The 21,022-nt window shown below is 41.0% G+C and overlaps 3 protein-coding genes across 7 annotated transcripts; 1 reads left to right on the top strand and 2 right to left on the bottom strand.

Moving 5' to 3' along the window:
- The first annotated feature begins 16 nt into the window (after positions 1-16).
- On the top strand, positions 17-7,774 carry usp49 (ubiquitin specific peptidase 49). The gene is made up of 7 exons (XM_031287515.2): positions 17-336; positions 2,139-2,252; positions 2,376-3,847; positions 4,274-4,481; positions 5,570-5,678; positions 5,872-6,077; positions 6,163-7,774. The coding sequence occupies exons 3-7, from the start codon at positions 2,441-2,443 to the stop codon at positions 6,264-6,266; spliced, it is 2,034 nt and encodes a 677-aa protein (XP_031143375.1). The 5' UTR covers positions 17-336; positions 2,139-2,252; positions 2,376-2,440; the 3' UTR covers positions 6,267-7,774.
- A 1,585-nt stretch (positions 7,775-9,359) lies between these two features.
- tmcc2 (transmembrane and coiled-coil domain family 2) lies at positions 9,360-15,285 on the bottom strand. 4 transcript variants are annotated; one of them, XM_031287541.2, is made up of 5 exons: positions 14,610-15,285; positions 12,535-12,936; positions 11,586-12,205; positions 10,843-10,978; positions 9,360-10,529 (listed from the first exon to the last, which is right to left on the bottom strand). In XM_031287541.2, exons 2-5 carry the CDS (start codon positions 12,826-12,828, stop codon positions 10,230-10,232), a joined length of 1,350 nt encoding a protein of 449 aa, XP_031143401.1. In that variant the 5' UTR covers positions 12,829-12,936; positions 14,610-15,285; the 3' UTR covers positions 9,360-10,229. The 4 variants fall into 4 exon arrangements, with proteins under 4 accessions (XP_031143401.1, XP_031143400.1, XP_031143399.1 ...); XM_031287540.2 differs by having other exon boundaries at positions 14,891-15,285; XM_031287539.2 differs by having other exon boundaries at positions 14,886-15,284.
- Positions 15,286-17,456: 2,171 nt separating this feature from the next.
- cdkn1a (cyclin-dependent kinase inhibitor 1A) lies at positions 17,457-21,022 on the bottom strand. 2 transcript variants are annotated; one of them, XM_031287617.2, is made up of 3 exons: positions 20,761-21,022; positions 17,963-18,425; positions 17,457-17,869 (listed from the first exon to the last, which is right to left on the bottom strand). In XM_031287617.2, exons 2-3 carry the CDS (start codon positions 18,414-18,416, stop codon positions 17,814-17,816), a joined length of 510 nt encoding a protein of 169 aa, XP_031143477.1. In that variant the 5' UTR covers positions 18,417-18,425; positions 20,761-21,022; the 3' UTR covers positions 17,457-17,813. The 2 variants fall into 2 exon arrangements, with proteins under 2 accessions (XP_031143477.1, XP_031143476.1); XM_031287616.2 differs by lacking the exon at positions 20,761-21,022 and adding an exon at positions 18,725-18,871.

Below are 21,022 nucleotides of genomic sequence, written 5' to 3'. Positions count from 1 at the left end.
TTTTTTATCAGATTAGAACCAGCTGACACATAGCAAACACGGGGCATTCGGGCTTTCGTGTACATTGGGCTCAGTGGCAGTTGTCCTCTTTGCCTGGTGTGCGGTCTAGCCTCGGTTATTGTTCCATGTGGCCTCGGTGGGTGGACGGACGGACGGACGGTCCATCCTGCTGCCTGTTGTTCAGCCATTCCGCCAATGATAGCCCGGCTTCCGCTCAGTCCCAGTCCAATGAGAGCAGCAGGGTCTGGGATCAGATCGAGAGTTGGGTTGTTCAATCTGTGAGGAGCAGGACAACAACCACCTCTGAGTGTACCGGATGGATGGATGTTGGTGATGGTAATGTTACCCAGCTTTTCCATTATCAGATGTAAAATGTAGTAACGAACACAGATGAGGCCCAGTGTTAATGTGCACTCCATTAACCGGCTTTCTGTGATAAAAGTCACCGGGGAGTTATTTAACGGTTAACGGCGCGGTTCGTTAGCGAGCTAAGCAGCACAGTGTTAATACTTAGTCAACGTTAGCGACCAACAACAACCGTGAGGTTAACTTCGATTGTCCTCCGCAAACGCGCTAGCCGATCAGCTAACGGTAGCTACTATGGTAAGCTAATTACATAAATGTTAGCTACTCGGTGCCAAGCGAATCCTCTGTTTTTAACAAAGTACATAATTAGATAGCAAAGAGCTAGACAACGCTAACCCTGTGCGGAGCTGCAGTAGCTAGCGGTTAGCGGTGTTGCTAACTTATGGCTTGCTGAGCTGCCTCAGACCCACAAAGTTGTTGGATGTTCCTGGAGAGTGGCTCTCTGACTGCTCTTTGTTCTGATTGAACATGGTGATGGTGGGGTAGCTTAGCATGGCGTTAAGAGCCAGCCAGGCTCACCCAGACGTTAGGCTTTAAAACACGGACAGATGACGTTACAGTTGGGGTATTGTAACATTTGTGAATATCAGCGTCACATGCGTTAATAGGCACTTCCAATAGCACAACACAACATAGCACGATTTGAGTAGTCAACCAACTAGAAACCAGTTGCACCGACTTGCAAGTAGATCGTGTTTTTTTTGGTTAAAATTGTAGTTATAAAAGTAGCTGAATGATTTACACAAAATGAAAAGCAAGAAGAATGGTGTAGCACACCGCTGGTACCGCTGAGGTAACGTTACAGAAATACATGGATTAACACAATTTAAACAGACAGCCATTCTCCTTCATGTCAATATTTATGCCTGTAAATTTGATTGTTTAGGAGCTTTAAATATTGTCTATGTAAATGAGCCCCATATATTGTGTTTTAATGAGATGGGCATATTTTGAATAAACATCAGACTTAATGTTAATCATTACCAGCACACGTACAACAAATAGCAATACATATACTGTATTTTCACCAAAACAACTATACTTTTTTTTAATTTCAACTCCAAAGGTTGCCAATGATCTGACTAAAGTTTATTTGTATAGCTCAATATTACATATCATGTCTCAATGGGCGTTACAGGCCCACAACATTAATGGTGTACCACTCCGCACAAGCTCTCTGTGAAGAGAAGAAAGGTATTTTATAAAACTGTCTGTTCCAAGTCCCACATTCATTAAGTGGTTTTTACACATAGTGTTTATCCTGTTTTGCATGTCACCGCAAAATCGGATTTGTGTAGGAGTTTTACAGTAATATTCAGTTCTCAGTATCTGGTATCGTTTTTAATAAGTCGTTCAGATTATTAAATGGTTGTACATTAAATAGTAGATTTTCAAAACATGTTGGAGAAGATCATATTTGAAAACCACCTTTTAATAGATATTGTAAACCATTCTATATACACACTACTGCAAGTTATCTAATATTATCCCACACTAGTGGATACCTTAAAGTGTGTGCTTTTGAATACATCTTAAATGCTGGGTATCCTTGAAATGGAAAGATGTTTTTTTGTTTAGTGGTGACCAGTCCTCTCAGGAAATGCCTTATTTGTATTTTGTGTAAATTGTTATTTTGTAGTTATTGATGTTCCTAGTTTTGGTGCATCTTTTCATTATTTAATTAAAAATGTGTTAGTAAAAGGGTCTTTGGTGTAATCATTAGTCCTGATGCAACTATGCACTACTAATTTGTGTTCATCCCGGTTTCTCAGAATGCTCCTGTTGGTGTCGATGGACCTGGGTGATTAAGCTGAACGTTGCTGTTGAGTTCTCTGCAGATGTTGTGATGTATTGTCCCAAACCTGATCAAGCAAACTACTTTTACAGTAAGTAAACCTTTTCATTTTCTCATTAATGTGAATGATTCAGACTGGATATGTCCTTTTACTGGATTGTATGTCCAGATGACCTTAATCTCACTTTATTTTTTTCTGTAAATCTTACCTCAGAATGAGGTGCTGCTTGGTTACAGGACGTGTGTCCTATCACTGAGGCCACATGTGCATCGTGAGAGATGGATCGTTGTAAGCACGTGGGACGCCTGCGTCTGGGCCACGACCATTCCATCCTCAATCCACAAAAATGGCACTGTGTGGACTGCAGCACCACCGATTCAGTGTGGGCCTGCCTCAAGTGCTCCCACGTGGCCTGTGGACGTTTCATAGAGGAGCACTCACTCAAACACTTTCAGGAGTCACACCACCCACTGGCTATGGAGGTGCGTGAGCTGGATGTGTTCTGTTTTGCCTGTGGAGACTATGTACTCAATGATAACGCAGAGGGAGACCTCAAACTCCTCAGAGGGGCACTCTCTACTGTTCGCAGCCCAGGTAGACGCTCACTACGCTCCTCGACTGGGGGAGAGTGCACCCCCTGGGTTGGGGACTGTGGCCCACAGCCCCCCATGCAGCTGGCGTCGCGTCACAGGAGGAAAGCACTTCTAGGGAAGATGCTTCAAATGTGGATTTGTAAACATCAAGAGCTGCAGAATCGGCGTAAAGAGAAACTTGAGGAAGCCAGAAGACAAAAAAAAGAAGTAAAAAGGAGACTGATGGAAGAGCTTGGCAATGTCCCTCCCAGAAAGAGTGCTAGGCTTCTTACTCAGGCGCCACGTTCAACCATCACACTCATTCCTCGCAAATTTCGCGACCCTCCAGAACGCCTACCTCCTCCTCCCAAGAAGCCTTCCCTTCTCACCCTGTCCCGTAAGGCTCCTCAGAATGGCAGAGCTGCTAAACTGAGGAGGTACTACTCCACACACACGGTAACCCGCCGGAGACTTGCTCCAGGTGTCACTGGTCTGCGCAATTTGGGGAACACATGCTACATGAACTCAATATTGCAAGTGCTAAGCCACCTGCAGAAATTCAGGGAGTGTTTTCTCACTTTGGACCTTTGTGAGACTGAGGAGCTGCTGGCCAAGACCAATCACTCCCAGGGGATGAAGGGTGTGACAGGAAGTGTAGTCAGCAGTAGTACCACAGCACTGTCAGGAGGCCCTCTTGAACGCATAGGCAAGGCAGGCAGTTGGAATTTGCCCGTGGGCAAAAAAGAAAGTGCCCCGCCTTCCCCACAGGCTTCAGAGTTGGTCCAGCCCAAGGAGTCTCGCTGCTCCTCCCGCCAGCAGATGTCTCTGTGCCATGAGTTGCATACACTTTTCAGGGTCATGTGGTCAGGCCGGTGGTCTTTAGTGTCTCCATTCGCCATGCTGCACTCTGTGTGGAACCTCATCCCAGCTTTCCGTGGGTACGACCAGCAGGACGCCCAGGAGTTCTTGTGTGAGCTACTGGACAAGGTGCAGCAGGAGCTGGACACAGAGGGGTCCAAACGCAGGATAGTTATCCCCATCACAAAGAGGAAACTATCCAAGCAAGTGCTAAAGGTTCTCAACACCATCTTTCATGGGCAGCTACTCAGCCAGGTGAGACATCAGATATGTGCCCACTTTACAGTATGAGTCATTTGAAAAGGATACACGACAACTCGTCCTTAAAAATGAGATATGATTGTTAAAAAAATAAGTCATTTGTTTTTTTTTTCATTTTGAATATCACTCAAAAAAGACTTTCAGGGTCCTTGATATAAAACTACAGCAGTTTGAATACCAAACAATGTGTTCAACTGACATATATTGGCTAATAACATTGATACATTTTTCTGTCCCTACATAAATAAACAGATTTTTAAAACATTCTTAGATTCTAATATTTTGTGATGCTTTTTAAAAACTCATTGCATTTTTTTTTTTTTAGAGATCCACTTCATTTCTAAATTAAGACTTAATCACAACTACTTACCACTGGAGTCTTCACCTGTTTTTGTTCTCTTCTTGCTGTGTGTTTTTTAGGTGACGTGTCTGTCCTGTAAGCACAAGTCTAACACAGTTGAGCCGTTCTGGGATTTGTCTTTGGAGTTTCCAGAGCGATACCACAGCATAGACAAAGGCTCAGGCTCTACAGCTTACCAGCGCAGCTGCACCCTCACTGAGATGCTGTCCAAGTTTACGGAAATGGAGGCTCTCGAAGGCAGCATCTATGCCTGCAACCACTGCAACAGTTAGTACAATGCAAAGCAAAGGTTTTGAAAACATCTTCAAAACAAAAATGTTAATTTCTTATCTGTTAAGATTTTTTCCATCTACCGCTGGAGTTGGACACAACTGAATTAATTCAGGTTGCTTGCCTACTACTTAACATAATCTAATGCAATGGTTCCCAAACTGGGGGACGTGCCCCTTAGGGGGTGCCTAGAGTTATAACAGGGGGGGCCCGGTGACACTGAATTTAAATAAATATTGCATGCCTCTGCTGCACTGCTAGCAAAGCATGGACAAATTTCTTAGGACTGCCAGGTAAGCATAAAGCAGACGATGAATCTACACCACAACTACTAAAACAAAGACAAGAAAATAAGTAGTGGTGACCAAATTCGATCTAAGGAGCCTGATTCAACTCATCGCAGTGTGGTCTAGTCGACTCTGCCTTTGCTTTGTCTCTGCTCCGTTTCAATACAAAGGGATAGCTTGAAAATATTTTTGTCTTAAAAAAACAACAAAAAAAAAACACTTATCTACATCATGTAGCATAGATTTTAAAACCTGATTTAATAAAAAAAAAAAAAAAAGGCTAACAAATGGCTTTGTTAATGCTGTGTTCCACATACTTGTGCAAATAACATTGCATCACAAAAGCAAATTTGACTTTGAATGCAGAGGACGTTAAGTGCCCAGAGAAATGTAGTTTTAATGACACAAGTTACAACTTTTAAAACTGACTTGAATTAATAAATGTACAAAATAGTTTTGAGTTGAGAGTTAAAAATAATTCAGTTTTGACTGAGATGCAGCGCCTCCAGCAGTGGGCCAACACACACTCTGAGTGACCGAGCAGAGAGCGAGGACACTGACTTGCTGGAGGAGTGAGGAGTGTTAGCTCACTGTTGACAGCCTTGGAGGAGGCTGTGACTTGAAAACAAGGCCGCCAGCCTTTATGAAAGCTACACAAATGTTTATCTGTTCGCAAAGCCTGATATATTGCATGGAAGTGTGTTACCTCTGTGCTAAAATAAAGCTGCATATCAATGATATGCATTTTGACTTGATTTGCAGAATAACTTACCATCTCGTTGTTTCATGCTTTGTCAGAAAGAAGACGGAAATCATCCCACAAACCCTTAGTTCTTTCAGAGGCACGTAAGCAGCTTCTGATCTACCGTTTACCTCAGGTTCTACGGCTGCACCTCAAACGCTTCAGGCAAGTTTCTCTACAGGCTGTTTTTCACATAATGTTTACTGCTAAATCACTTTAAACCTGTTTGAGAAACCCAGTTTTGTTTTATTGTTTGTTTTTTGTAGCTAAAATGAAAGCGCTTAAGTACAGGAGCAATGTATGTTCATCACGCTGCTTGTGAGTCCTTGTGAGCTAACTGGTCCCTGTTGTATGGCAGATGGTCAGGGCGGAACCATAGGGAGAAAATCGGCGTCCATGTGGCCTTTGACCAGGTTCTGAACATCAAACCATACTGCTGCACAGGCTCAGGTCACTCTGTCCACAGAGGAGGCTACACCTACGATCTGTCTGCTGTTGTTATGCATCATGGTAAAGGCTTCGGCTCAGGGCACTACACCGCATACTGCTACAATACAGAAGGAGGTGAGGAAGAGACCGGACTTGATTCAGATCAACCTACGAAGTCCTGTTGCTCTGCTGTTAACCTGTTTTGTCTTTGAATCTTCAGGTTTCTGGGTCCACTGTAATGACTCTGAGATGAAGGTTTGCAGTGTGGAGGAAGTGTGCAACACTCAGGCCTATATTCTCTTCTATACCCAGAGGTCTGCCTAGGTACCTCTCGCTGTGATGTTGATCTGTACGTGGCAACTAAAGGCTGCATTTATGAAAATGTTCTGATATTTTTCCCAGATGTCATTAAACAATCATTTTGAAATGATTTACTAAAAAAAGATAGCAAGGGGGCAGTAGGACAGCCACAATCATAAGTCAAATTGAAAATTTTAGGAGCATAATCCTGATGAGAAAGCTTATGATAATTGTATACATACTGTAGTTTTGGCAAGGTAAATTTGAAGAAAAAGAATTGGAATTTAAATGTTTTAATAGGTGGCTTTGGATTGTGTTGGATTTTAAATAAAAAACAGAAATAAATCAAAAACCTTTTCATAAATGAGGCCACAGGTTTCTCGGCCTGTGGGACCAGCATACCGGTTAATGGCCCGAAGACTGTGGGAGCAGGTCCGACTCTGTCCTGCTGAACACCAAGTTGTGTGTCCGTGTTTTTTTTAAAAACAATCAGGCTCGTGTCTGAGTCTGGAACCAACCAGGTGCTCTCCTGTAACAGCATTTCACATTCAAAGGCAACATGGATTCTGGATTTTAGAGCATTTTAATCACAATAATGTTGTTAATGTGCCTTTTATATATAACCATACATTTAATAGCCAATGCACTAAATGTTATAAGAGGCACTACTTTCAACATTATTGTGTTGTTCCACTTGAATTAAATTAATCTGGTGAATAAAGTCCAGAGTCTGTGTCGCCGTCTGTTCAGCTTTTTTAATTATCGTGAAATGTCAGTTATGAAAACTTTTAATACTCATCCCTGTGTCGTTTGTACTTCATGTCCTCTCCTCAATTGTACTGCTGTGACTGGATACTGTGTCTCAGGCTTGAGGCCTTTACCCTTTTGCTCTCAGTGAACAGGAATAGTTTGTTTTAGTTTATTTTGTAGTCATTCTATGTTTCACTTTCATAAAAAGAAGCAACAAGTTTGAGTTTCAGACACTTGATTGATGATGAGTGATGGAAAGCTGCACTTTTGAGGAGGGGCTAATATTGTTGGTCCTATCTTTGTGATTGTTCATCTTTTTTTGCTCCTGTATCTTGTTTAAATGGCAGCTCCCCCTGTTGCGTAACAGTTAGACTAGTCTGAGCGCGGGTCGGCAGGAGATGGAAAACGAGTTAAAGGGCAGACTGCGATACAGAAGAATGTGTTGGGGTACCCATTTTGAGTTGAGCACCTGAAAGCAATATATTGTACATCTTGCATCTTGACAGGACATTAAGATAAAATCAGGAATTCTTCTGCTTGTTATACAATGTTTTTTTTTCTACTCTGCTGTTTCTATCAAGGTCTTTAGAATTTGTTAGGTAATCAAGAAAAAAACGTGTTTGATACGAGTCAAACGAACTCTATGTAAAAGTCGGAACAATCTAATGACGATGAATGTCTTACTTTTTAGTGGTCAGGTGTGGCCATGCCACCGGCTCTGATCCCCTTGAGTTCTGTCTTGTACTGTAAGAATACCTGTCATAAATGTAATGGTCACATGGGTTTTGCCTGATGGTAATTATTAAAAAGACAAAACAAATGTGAAACGTTTCTTGGATCGTCATAGTACCTGCAACATCTACAGTATGTTAACAGCATTATAGGGGGGTACTTAACAAAGCGATACAGTAAAGTAGAACTGAAATAATCCACAGAAGGATCTGATACACATTAGATATATTAGATACACATCAGATCTGAAATATCCTATACATTGTTTCTCTAATGCTTTCTTAAAGATTTGTAACCTAGAATAAATGTAAATGCATCTGATGTGCATCTGACGAACAGGTCCCCTATCCTACTTATTTCACTAAGTTTTTTTTTTTTTTTTTTTTTTTAACCCATCAAAATTTTTTCACTCAATTCAAGTTTTCACTAACAAAAATGTAACATAAAACACAATGTTTTGTTTGTAATATTTTATTTATTCTGTTGGTGAACTATGAGACTGCTTTTGTCTTTAAAGCTGGACTATCCCTTTTGAGAGAAGACCTAACACTTTGTTCCTCTTACAAATGTAACCTTGCCTTCATTAGCTATAAAATGCACCCTTGCTCATTTGAATCCACACGGGATTCGCTGCTAACAGCCTCACTTGGTCTGGTATGATCAGCAGGTTATGGTGGCTAATGTTAGATCATTTTAGCAAAGGTAAATATCCTTAGCGTCTACTGACTTAATGACTTCTCTGCTACTGTTCCGATAGCTAAGCATTTTAGCTAAATGCTAATTAGAAGTTTAGCATTTAGCTTACCTACATAAATAATTACTTGTTTCTATTTCAAAGAGCACTTCTGAACTGCTGATCACACTAAAGTCAGCTGTGTCATGCAGTTTCATGCTGATGTAATTACTTACATAACATAGTAGTTATTGTATTCATTATCAGTTATTTATTTTAAGTGAATACGCTAAGAATTTATTACAGAATCTATTTCAGTCCTACTATCTAATAATAGATCCTTTATTAAGGGGTTTATAAGTTGAGACATTAATAAAAAACAATTTTGGGTTGCCATGTTGTGAAAAATCCCTTTGGCTGGTGTTTATCCTTTCTATTAGGTAATAATACAGTTATAGATGTTGCTAATCCTTTAATAAATGCTTAATAAGTTTATTAAATGTTTTTTGGTCATCCCTTTTTCAAAAAGTAAGTTGCCATACGTCAAAGGGATTTTTCACAAACTTTTATTAAAGGCTCAAAATGTGTAGTATGGTGATGGACTGGTAGCTGAAGAGGTGCCAGTTCACCTCCTGGGCACTGCCAAGGAGTTCTTGAGCAAGGCACTGACCCCCAACTATACATTATTATTATTATTATTATTATTAATAATACTAGAACCCTTAGTTACAAAAGATGCCTAATTAGAAGGTGGTACCATTATTTATATATATATATATATATATATATATATATATATATATATATATATATATATATATATACAAGTGATGGAAGATTTCTAAGAACATTTCAGTCAAAAAGTTCTGTCTATGCAAAAGGATGATAAGGATATAGTCAAGGTCAGCCTAATATATGAAATCATTTATTTCTTACATTGGTTATTAAAACAGCAATAATTATTTTTTGCAAACTGGATATAAACTTTAATACAAGTTGACATGCCAGTTAATTTGACACCGTGGATTAGTAGCAGTCCTATAATAGTGGTTATGAAATAGCATTTAAGAACAGAACAGATTTTACATAGTTGAAATATTAAGGTGAATTTGTTGCAGATACCAGTGTTAAAAAACCCAGTTCATTCGAGTTCAAGAAAAAGACAAAAAGAGAGAAATGCGTCTAAAAGCCCCACCAGAACAGGATGTGAAACAAACCAGGAGTGACACTGAGTTGAGATACAACATATCTACAATGTATTTCTGACAACAAAACGGCAGTTATAGAAGATTAATTTGGTCATTAATGAAATGTTAACTCATGCCAGCTAGTGCACATATAAACACATGCATGGGCACATAACATTCATGAAAAAAACCTTTTTCCTCTCAAATTTACTATAGCTTCAACATGAAGGTTACGGCGAACATTTTAAAGTCATTATTAAGTTTCTCTAGTCTTTGAAATTCATGTATCATAAATCATTAGAAAAAGACGATCCAAAGATTTCTTGGAAGAAACTCAGTTTTTGGTGACAGCAATGCAATCGATGATTGGTCATCAACACCAACAGATTTGATGAGATGATGTCTTTTCTCGCTTGGCAGGCAGAGACTTTCTGTTCTTTTTCACTGTAAACACCCACCAACACTCTCTGCAGGCCAGATCTGGTCACACTCCTCGTCTAAAAGTGCCATGTTTTGTCCTCAGATGCTCCACCTTCACACTCAAAGTGGCCCTCATTTTATTTCAGCCTCTGAACCCTTCAGTGGTGGTGACTGAGTTTGTGACTCTCTGCTCTGGCCCCCACTGGAGTCTCTCTCTCAGGGAACTCAGCTGGGAAGCAGCCACGGCTCCACAAAGTCCCACTGCTTCCACAGGACGAACAGCAGCAAGGTCAGCAGGACGGTGGCGGCCACCCGGGCTCGGGTCTTCATCAGCGGGGTGATGAAGTTGGCCATGGTGGAGACAAAGACCAGCAGCACGGCCATGAGCGCCAGGATGATGTTGATGAGTTTGCCCAGCAGAGCTCGAGCATTGGCGTTCTCCACTCCCTCCAACTGGACCACCTGCTGCTGTTGCTGCTGCAGCTCCAGCTTGGTGATGCGGGTCAGGCACGACTCCACCGCCTCCTGTATGTACACACAGAGTAACCACAGTGGTTTTTTTTGGTATGAAAGGCCCTGGAAACTTATCTCTCAATCAGAAATACATACATAAGAGTTCTTTATTTGTGCTCTTGGGGGCTCAGTTGAAACAGTGTGATGACATGTACAGTGACATTGCACCAATCAGGATTTAGCGAAATTTGAATCAAAATCTAGTGACAGTTGGTGGATTATTTAGTCACTGAGATTTTCAGTGTTTTACTCTTAATTAAGAACAACTGAGAATATTTTATATGATAGAAAAAAACTTTGAGGCCAAGTTTCAAGAGGTGAAGACCTGAATGTCTCGTGCTCTCTCGTAGGACTGGTAGGCGACTTTTTCCTCCATACTGGCAAGCTCCTGTTTAAGGTTAGTCATCTCATTCTGATGCAGCTCTGTTAAGTCATTCAGCTGTTCTTCAAGTCGCTCATACCTGAATGTACAGTAAAAAACACACACAAGAATCTTCAAAATAATGCAAAAGATTGTGAAAAATGAAAACCTTTATACAGTCTCAAAGTTCAAATATTGTCTCTGTATCCAAAGCCTGATATAGCTTATTCCTCTGTGCCATTGAGATCATTGTTGTCCAAAAACATAACACAGGCACTGTAGTTTATTGAAGTTGATTCGACATTTGTCCTGCTGTAGTAAATACCAGCTAGCGCATCAAATGTGTATTAATCCACAAATGAAAATAGTCCCCAACAAATTCACTATTTACTCCTGTTTGAGTAACGTTTGCTAAAAATGACTGTCCACATGTGACAGGAAATGATTTGGTCTTTTTATTTTAAATGAAAGAATATATTTGTGACTCTTTTTAAAGATTTGTATCTTTAGTAGAAACAAATGGGCTTAGACAGGGTACGGAAGTACTGAGAGATGTGCTGTTGGTTTGGGTCTTTTCATGGGACTCGTTGACAATAACAACAATACAGAATATTGCCAGCCTTATCCTTCCAGTGATCTACATTGTAAAGACTGTAGTGAAAACACCAGAGTTCATTAGTGTGACTGTCTTTTTGTGTGACTTGTACCTATATCTTTCTTCTTGCAGGCACTGAGTCATGTAGGAGTAGTCACTCTGCAGCTGGCCCTTCATGTCCTCGATAGCATCCTCCATGTGCGCCTGGCTGGCTTTGATCTCCTGCAGGCCCTCAAGTAGAGAGTCCCAAGAGCTGTGCATGTGATGGTGGTGGTGGTGGTGCCCGTCCAGTCTGGGGCTCCCCATGGTTGGTCCTAACAGTCCTCCTCCTCCTCCCCCTGCCCCACCAGAATTACTGCCCACTCCGGAGCCCGACGTGGCGCTGGAGCACTCGTCGTCACTGCCGTATTTTGGGCTGGAAACCAGAGTGGCACTTCCACTCAGTGCACGAGGTGTCGGGGTGTCCTCAGAGTGGTCCCCGACTCCGTCCTCGAGTGAGTCCTTCAGGTGAGCAATGTTATCGGCGCTGCCAAACTTGTTCCTGATAAGACTGGCAAACTCTCTCGGCTTGGAGACCACGGCTGTGTGAGTGAAGGCAGATACTCCACCTTTGACCCCTTCAACTACTCCACCTCCAAAACCACTTATCCCAGCACGAACATTGGCTCCAACATCCTTTAATCCCTGCTGCATGTCCCGCAGGACATCTTTGGGCTGCCGGGCCGGTCCATTCTGTAGAGAGGGAAGAGAAATGAGGAAGCAGAGAAGTGGAGGATCTCAAAGGTAGGAGAGATTAGGTTAAGGGAGAGAACTGCAGGAAGATAGATGAGGAAAGCAGGTCCTGTAGAGAATTAGGTGAGACACAGGATGATGCATTGGTTTAGGAGATGAGAATCATCAGTCTATATTTGGACATAACTGTCCTCACAAAGATAGTTCAACACTTGTTTGAGTCAGCCACGAGATACAGTAATTATACAAAACAGCCACAGTACAAAAACAGCAGCACATAAACATCACCCATGTTCATGCACTAACTGCACACACACTTCCTCACCCACCTGTTCTATCTCCTTAAGCTTCTTGTGATAGTGCTCTAGTTTCTTGTGCAAATGTGCGATGGTCTGTGCTGACTTCTGGTTCTTCTTCTCAAACACCTGCTTGATCCTGGATGCCTGCTGTTTGTCTGCGTTGTGGGCCAACTTCAGGTACTCTGCAACGTTGTCGTCTCGGGCCTCCTGCTCCACACGAATCTGCTCGGTGACCTTCAGGATCTTCTGCTGCAGATGCTCCAAGGCAGCACGTGTCCGCTGTGGCTCGACGACCCCAAAACCTTCTGCACCCCCGCAGGCCATGACCCCCGATGCTGCTGCTGCTGCTCCGTCCGCACTGATGTTACTGTCAGAGCCTCCATGGCTTGTGGTGGAGGGTAGGCCTAGAGTTGTCACTTCGCTCTTGTCCAGCTGAGGGGACGAGAGGGCAGGAGGAGATAATCAGGGGTGGAGAGAGTACTACCACTACTACAGAAGAAGTACAATTGACATGACTTTCCTCAAGTCCAGGGAACATAACATGTATTGAAATCTACTCCAGTCAAAGTACAAAGGAAGATTGTATCCATTGTTGCATCCTGATTGTAATTATTTGTCTTTTCTTTTTGAAAAAGTTTTCCTGCATGGGAAAAAAAAAAGTAAACATTAAACTTAAATGGAATAGTATCCATCTGATGGTACTATAACAGACATACTGTGCGTTCCCTGTTAGGTTTTGGCTTTCCAAAAATAGTCAGGCTTTCATTTACGGCTCCGTAATTTCTCAATAATATCCTTGAAGTGTTCTTGAACTAATCATAATACTGTAGAAAAAGTATTCAATTGGTACAATTTTAATAATCCTGAGTCTTTTAGTCAAGCACTGAACATTTAACTACAGATAAACATACATTTTAAGATATATGAGGGTAAATGTTTCAGTAAATTAACAAATATTCACTTGGGCTCAATAAGAGCTTTTTTTTCTTCCAATTAGATGCATTTGGAAAATTACCAAATGCATATAAACTCAACTGACAAACTGTCATTGTCTTTCTTGTTTAGTGAAAAAAGTAAAAAAAAAAAAATGAAATGAAATAATATATTTAAGAAAACTGACAAATAAAATTCAGCTAACTTTGTCCCTATTTTCTTTATTATTATCACCAAATTACAGAGCTTGTTGGAGGAATGTCTTGGAAATAATTAGGGTTACTCTTAAAACTCTTAAAGTAAATATCTCCTAATGACTTTGGCTTCTGAAATGAGAGTCAGTCAGTTATGCCCATAATTGATTTAGTGGAGGCATCAGCGAGTACACAGAAAGGCCATCATGCATTAATTAGATGAAACATAATTAGTCTGTTTCCTGCTCTGCACAGCCTCAGAAACTCAAACAAGTTACAGTAAAACACCTTTCGTTTACAAATGCATCAGGGCTATATGAGGCAATAGGAAGGTAAAAGCATGCTGCATGGTGTATTTAAAACCATGATGTCGACAGACAGATAATGATGATGAAATGTAGGCTATGGGATGGTCTATATTTAAATGTTCTATAGGTCAATATGTATGTAAATCCAAATATGTCCTGGATCATTCTGATTGATCTCAATGATCTAGGAGGGAATGCCCTGTTATGGCCTGTATCTAGTTGTGTAGCCACATCTTAGCAGATAGCAGGATTGTTGATGAATCTCTTCCTGACGTCAAAACAGTGTAGCATAATCAGACCCTGCAAACATGAGCTCAGTAGAAACATCTCATATCGCTAAACTCATTTCTCCAGACGGGTTTGTATTCTATTTGCGTGACACTGGGATATGATCACATGCTCGTGCTATTATAAATCGGAGCGAAGCGAGGCAGGTTTTTTTTATTTAATTTAATTTTTTTTTTATAGACAAGTAGGTTACAATCACATTGTAGGCTAATGGAGAGAGAAAAACAGATGACTGCAATCCCTGGTGGTTAATCATTTCCTGATCTTATCACAGAAAGTGAGATGCTTATGCGGCAACTAAGCAATGGCTCAGACGAGGAGGTGCAGTGTCCGGCGTCACATATGGGTGAAAACAAGACAAGAAAAAACAACACGGACAGACCCGAGCAGATGCCTAAATCTAACGGGGATGAATCCGGTGATGGGTCAAAAAGGCTCCTGGTGAGTCGGAAGAGAAGGCTGCGATGAGGATGGAGCTGGCAGATGTCTATGGCACAATAAAAAGAACTAGAGTATGGGGCATGCCCATGCCTTCTTCACTCGGCAGGAGGACACACTGTGACATGAGACACGGCTGATGGATGTCAACGAGCGTGGATGCGGACACATGAGGATGAGACACAAGTAGCACAGCAATAAATTAAATTAGAAACGTTACCATACTGCTTTAATCCAATTTTTGCAGTGCCACTGCAAGTCTGTGTTCGAGGCCCATCCTCCTCCCACCTCCTCCTCCCCCTGTGCTCACCGAGGAGGAGCCCCCCTCCTCAAAATATCTTTACCCCCAGCCGCTGTATGGCTGACTATAACACCTCATTGGATCCTAACGCATTGTTAATGCCATCGATATCTGCAGCCTCCCACTACCTCCCCCTCTCTCTAATGCTCTGATCTGGTCCTCTCTCTCTCTCTCTCTCTCTCTCTCTCTCTCTCTCTCTCTCTCTCTCTCTCTCTCTCTCTCCTTTGTGTCATAAGCTCCCTCCGCCTCCCTCTGGCTCTCTTACCTCTCGCCGTCTCTCTCTTTTAGTCTAAATGCAAATGCTAGCTGTCCTGCCCTATAATGGATGTTGTAAGTAAGGGACAGATGATGGAGGGGAATGGGCGGGGGGATGGGAGAGCTTAGCGCAGGCGTGCAGGTGCCTCTGTGCCGCTGCGCTGAGGCCAGAGGAGAGAGGCGGGAGGGGAGGAGAAGGGACGAGGGAGCACAACAGAGCCTGCTCCGGGCCCTTCATCGCCTAAACCCTTAATACAAACACTTGTGTGCGCTGATGTGGGGCTGCAGTGATGCAGTGCCAAAGTACACATTGTCTGCCTGAGCAGTGACTCACTCTCTTAATTTACTTCCTTCACAATGGAGGAAAAAGTGTGTTACAGCAACAGAAGCCCGTACTGCTACTCAAGGGTGCTTCAAGTTCTATTAACCCAACTTCAAGCCTCACTCTGTGATCGCCTGTGTGTCTGTGGAGGGATACCCACTATACAATTAAAGGTAAACAAGATGTCATCACCATCTTAGAAACAAAACTGAAATAGGCCTACATTTTAAAGAGAAAAAAAACGTCATCCATAGACAAGGTGTGGCATAAAATCCAGACACACTCAAGTGCAGTATTAGTTCAGATGTTTTACATGTGGCAATACCACAGTGTAAACATAGTAAAAGTTCTGCATTCAAATATAAGAAAATGTACACAAGTATATAATCATCAAAATGTAAAGTATGAAAAGTAAAAGTGCTTGGGCCCTATTAATACGGATGCATAAATGTGAATGTAGGCTATGTTGCATTTTACTGATGTTGCTGGTTGAGCTGGAGTTAATTTTGAGTGCATTATGTTTAATCTATAATACTGTGTCATATTTTATAAAATGATCATACATTTTGTATGTTCATCAGCTGTCAAAGAAATGTAGTGAAGTAAAACGTGCAACCACTTAAGTTAAGTTCAAGTACTTCACACATGAGCTATGCAACCACCCAGACAAGGACTGTGATCACAATAATCATAAATACAGTAATATGACATGTTTGAATGTGTTGGATGTGAAACGTATGTGTGTGTGTGCGCATGACGAGGGACATAAAAGCAAAACAAGTTTCATCTGAACAATTTTATTGTAATTCTCATAAACAAAAACTAAATCAACACAAGGCATAATATCTCACAATAAATAAAGATAGATATTTTCAATTGTAGCTTTTAATATAATACAATATGTAGGACCTGTGCACAAATATCTACAAACAGAAGTGCATTCATTGTGTGGGGTAATGCTGTTCTTTGCTTAGCTTCGTATTTGCGGCGGCGAACATTTTTAAGCTGTCAGTTGGTAAGGATTAGCATTACAATGACCTTGTTTTGACCATTCTGATTAACCATAGCATCAAGATTTGCCGACATGGACAGAAATAAGTGTCAAGAACAAACATTTGTTTTGAGGCATATCATAACACATTGTCAGTCAAAATTGCACTTTGCTTCCAAATAGAAAAGAATAAAGCATAGCTTAGCTTTAGCTTAGTAAATTAATTTGCTTCTGAGAACACGTTCTTCTGAATGTCCTTTACGAAGTTTCAAATACCGAAACAAATACCGTAAAGGCACTTGATCCTGGGTGCTTTGGACACACCATATATGTGCAACACTGCAATGTTTTTTTATGATTGTGCTACATAACCATGCTGTATTAAACTCTATAGATCAATATCTGATAACTATATATATATATATATATATATATATATATATATATATATATATATTTTTTTTTTTTTTTTGTTGTTTTTTTTTTTGTTTTTTTTAGTGTTCCTAAGACATAGTGCTGCGCTCCTAACCTACAATGTCAGAGTCCAGACAGGGCACTTGTGGAGATCTGCTTTGATAAATCAATCGACTCACAGCAGATGGAAAGAATGGAAGAGGACATGATGGCACATTAAAAATCTAAAGCAAAGCAACTGCATGTACAGGATATCAAACATCTTTCAAGCATTTTTCAACACACAAAATAACTGCTAGCCCTCATGATTCACTTAAAGAAAAAACTTTGTAAAAAAACACAATTTGAAACATAAACGAGTGGATCTGAACAGAGAAACCAAAGGGTTTAAGATTATTCTGCAATGTGTCGCAATGATTATAACCAACATGACATCTGTTTCAAGTCTCTACAGTACTGTGTTCATCATCATATCTCCATAATGCTAAAAGTACAGAGGTGACTGTGACAGACCTGTGGAATGTACAGTAGGAAATGTCACTCAACTCTTTGGCATCCCCATGATCCAAATCAGTACAAATCCACTGATTCGAGAGATTACCGTTAATCTTCTCTGTTCAAATGTCCCCTTCTTACCACTGGGTAAACACCAACCCCCCCTTAGAGGGAATACAGTACCCTAATTAACCTTCCAGTAATATATTATGATGATGTATAGCTGAGGTCTCTTCTGTTGTAAGATAATTCACTGGGTCCAGTTACCTCCTGGTGAGTGACTGGGCAGACTGTAGATTTCCTGAGTGTAGCACTGTTTGTGTGGTTCTCTTGGGATATTGGAAACTTTTGCAGGATACTGCACTGGAAATCACTCGCTGGATTTGAGTGGCATCCAAACTACTCTTCTTTTAGCCTGATAGAAATCTGTTGGGATAAAGAACAGGAAACTCAGCTCATGCAAAGCCAACATGAAATCACAACTCTACTCATTCACATTTAAAATATCTAAATATGTACCTGTAATGTTTGTCTGCTTCCTCTTCAGCCCTGTGTTCTCTCTTCTCTCTAGTGTTTTCTCCAGGTTGAGCGCACATCTCTCTGGCGAACATGGGATGTTCTCCTTGTCACTCTGTGGTGGCTCTACCATTCCTTGTCCCTTGGGCTTAACTGCTGCCTCTGCTGCCCTCTGACCTTCTGTATGTCCCGTACGTCCCGGACCAAGCATACAGGATCTGTAGATCAGCGGCACCTTGGTGGCTGGGATGGCATGCCACTGGAAATCGCTGCTCTCCAGAGGCTTGTCTGAGATGAAGTCGAAGCCCCATCGCTGGCAAGCCTCCTCCAGGTCTTTCTGCAGGGCAGCCTTGTACTCCACCTGCAGCTGCTCTCTGTCGACAGGGCCGAACAGGTTTCGTCGAGCAGGGGCTTTCCCGATCCGATGCCCGATCCGCTTGTGAGTAGGCCTATCCATTGTTCCACACTGCAGGAAACAGAGAAAAGACCACTGGTTAGTTGGAAAAGCCGCTGCTGGACATCACCAATGAACGCCTTAGACAGTGGTGATGAGCTGTATGATTATCACTCTAACTTTTCTCTTCATTATCAATTAATCTGCTAATATGCCATACCAATTTATTGATTAATCAATTCAGACATACACTTGATGGTAATTTAGAAACCAATCTAATTCTAAAATTTGGAAAAAAAATCATTCCAATCCATGCTAGAAATCCACCCTGGGTTACTGCTTCAATTTTAAAAAGTAGAAATCAGCCTTACCATGGCTCTAATCAGTTAAAGTATCCTCAATGTGAACTACAGCGCATCTCAGACTGCTGTGTTACTGGGCAGCTCTTTATAGGAACATGAGCAGCCGGTGACTCATTGAGCCCTCCTCTGTGAATCACTGGTACATGCCTGGACATAATCTCAGACAGACATGTAAAGGCAAGTCCTCAGCAGCTCTAGGCTGTAATCACCGCAGACACACAGAGTCACCACTAGGAGGCAACGTCAGACCTTCTACAGACAGTCATCTCAACAAGTTGCAAACCTCAATGAGCAGCTAAGCATTGATGAGGATAATAGAAGAGGTTAGATTAAGGAATTGTATTATTAATTCACTGATTTCCACATCTGTATATTTACACAACACTCATATACAAAATATTCCAAGAATGTGAGTTAAATAGTCACTTTCCTGCAAAAGCTCCAGGAAGGAATCAGATGTGTCTGAGGAGAATAATAAGTCATTATGGTCATCTGGGAAGGGCTGGCCCACCCTAATTATCCAGCTAAAGCACTGTGGGGAGGAGTCATTGTAATTAGAATAATATTAATTTGGGAGACACTCATTAAATGGATTACAATAGTAATAACTAATAACTAATAGTACAGAAACTGCACCGGTTTTATACGGACGATGGGTTGAGATGTATGAACTACTAGAACCACACAGACACTGTTAACCAACCACATTAACAGTCAGACACACTAACTTTAGTTTGACTTGAAAAAATGATCCCTGCCAAATTGTTTAATAAAATATATAAATATGAGTAGAAGTCTGGTAGAACATGTCCTGTCCTGTCATCTGACTTGGCTGTAGCTACACAGCACAGCAGCACAGCAGACTACTCCGATGTATGGAATGTGGCATTTTTCCCAGGAACTTGAGTTTATTCATGTTCAGTTTAACACAAATCCCAAATTCCCGATAAACTGAAACAACCTTACATACATTTCCCAAAGTTTACCATTAAATTGTTAAGGAGTTGTGGCATTGATTGAAATTCATATTTTTCAAATTTCAGAAGTTAGTTTGATTAAAAAAAAGCTTTTCATTTAAGATCACATCTTTTATCTGTTTATGATTACATGTCATGACCATAGACTGTAAAAAAATAACGACGACACAGACGCACCGTAAATGGCACATTAAATTATTCTTATGGGGTTGTTACTATTTTATTATTTATATTTATTAAATGAATGAATAAATGAAAGGACTGTTTTCTTGCAAAGGTTTAGTTAAAATGTTAGTCAAAATTCTAATGACGTATGTATGACTATTCCTTTCTTCAAGGAAAATAGAATTATACCTTCCTTGGGCACAGTCGAGGAAAAAATAAAGTTTCTAGTTTCCCTGGGCACATTATTATACAGCACAGTGGAAGCAGTGCCGATCATCCGGGTAATTTTATACGCGGTTTTCGCGCCACTGAGTAACTCTCCTAGGAATGAACGGGGCTCCGCCTCGAACCCTCTATCCAGTTCTTATTACAGCCGACACCCACGAAGTCGAGGCTCCAAAACAGTAGTCCACAAACCAATGGGTGACGTCACTGCTGCTACGTCCATTATGACAGACAGAGACCCAGCCCACTTACTACACTGCTCCACGTGAGGCTGGAGCTCGTGCAGACCAGTCAAACTGGGCTGTCACTGCAGCCCGAGTCACCGACCTATCTCTCTCACCATAGCCTACATATTAAAATAACTTTGACAAGATGCCTGTATGAGTTTAGAAGATTGTTGGTCACGTTTTGAGTGATAAACTGACCCCTGAAAACGTATGTCAATATAAAACCATATAAGTTGAGTTCTATGAGTAGTGGGATAAACTGTTGCAAACTATAATTTGTAAGACTGAAAATATGAAAAAGGACAACATACTGTAAATAGACTATATAGCTAGGCTATATATTACAGACATATAACCAAGACGTTTCTAGAGTTGCTTGCAAACGAACAAAACACCAGCAATGCTAAAAAAACAACAACCAAACATTTAAGTTTACAGTAATTTTACTTACATTATCAGACGGCAGTCCAGTCCAGCTTTAAAAATCCTTCTTATTCAACCCTGTTGAATAAATCTAGTCTGTTTATTTGCCTCTTTTTTTTTTTTACAAACAGCAGATCTGGTGTAAAAAAACCGCCCTCTCAGATAAATGATATACAACTTAAGCGACCCAATAGTTACGTTAGCCTAACGTTACTCCTTGATAATTTCTCCAAGTATTCTCACAGACACTGGATCTGGGCTAAACTTTTATGAACTCTGGTGGGTGGGGA

This window comes from Sander lucioperca, chromosome 6 (assembly GCF_008315115.2).
Source record: "Sander lucioperca isolate FBNREF2018 chromosome 6, SLUC_FBN_1.2, whole genome shotgun sequence".
In the NCBI taxonomy this organism is placed as follows: domain Eukaryota; kingdom Metazoa; phylum Chordata; class Actinopteri; order Perciformes; family Percidae; genus Sander; species Sander lucioperca.
This window is presented reverse-complemented; position numbering and strand designations above follow the sequence as displayed.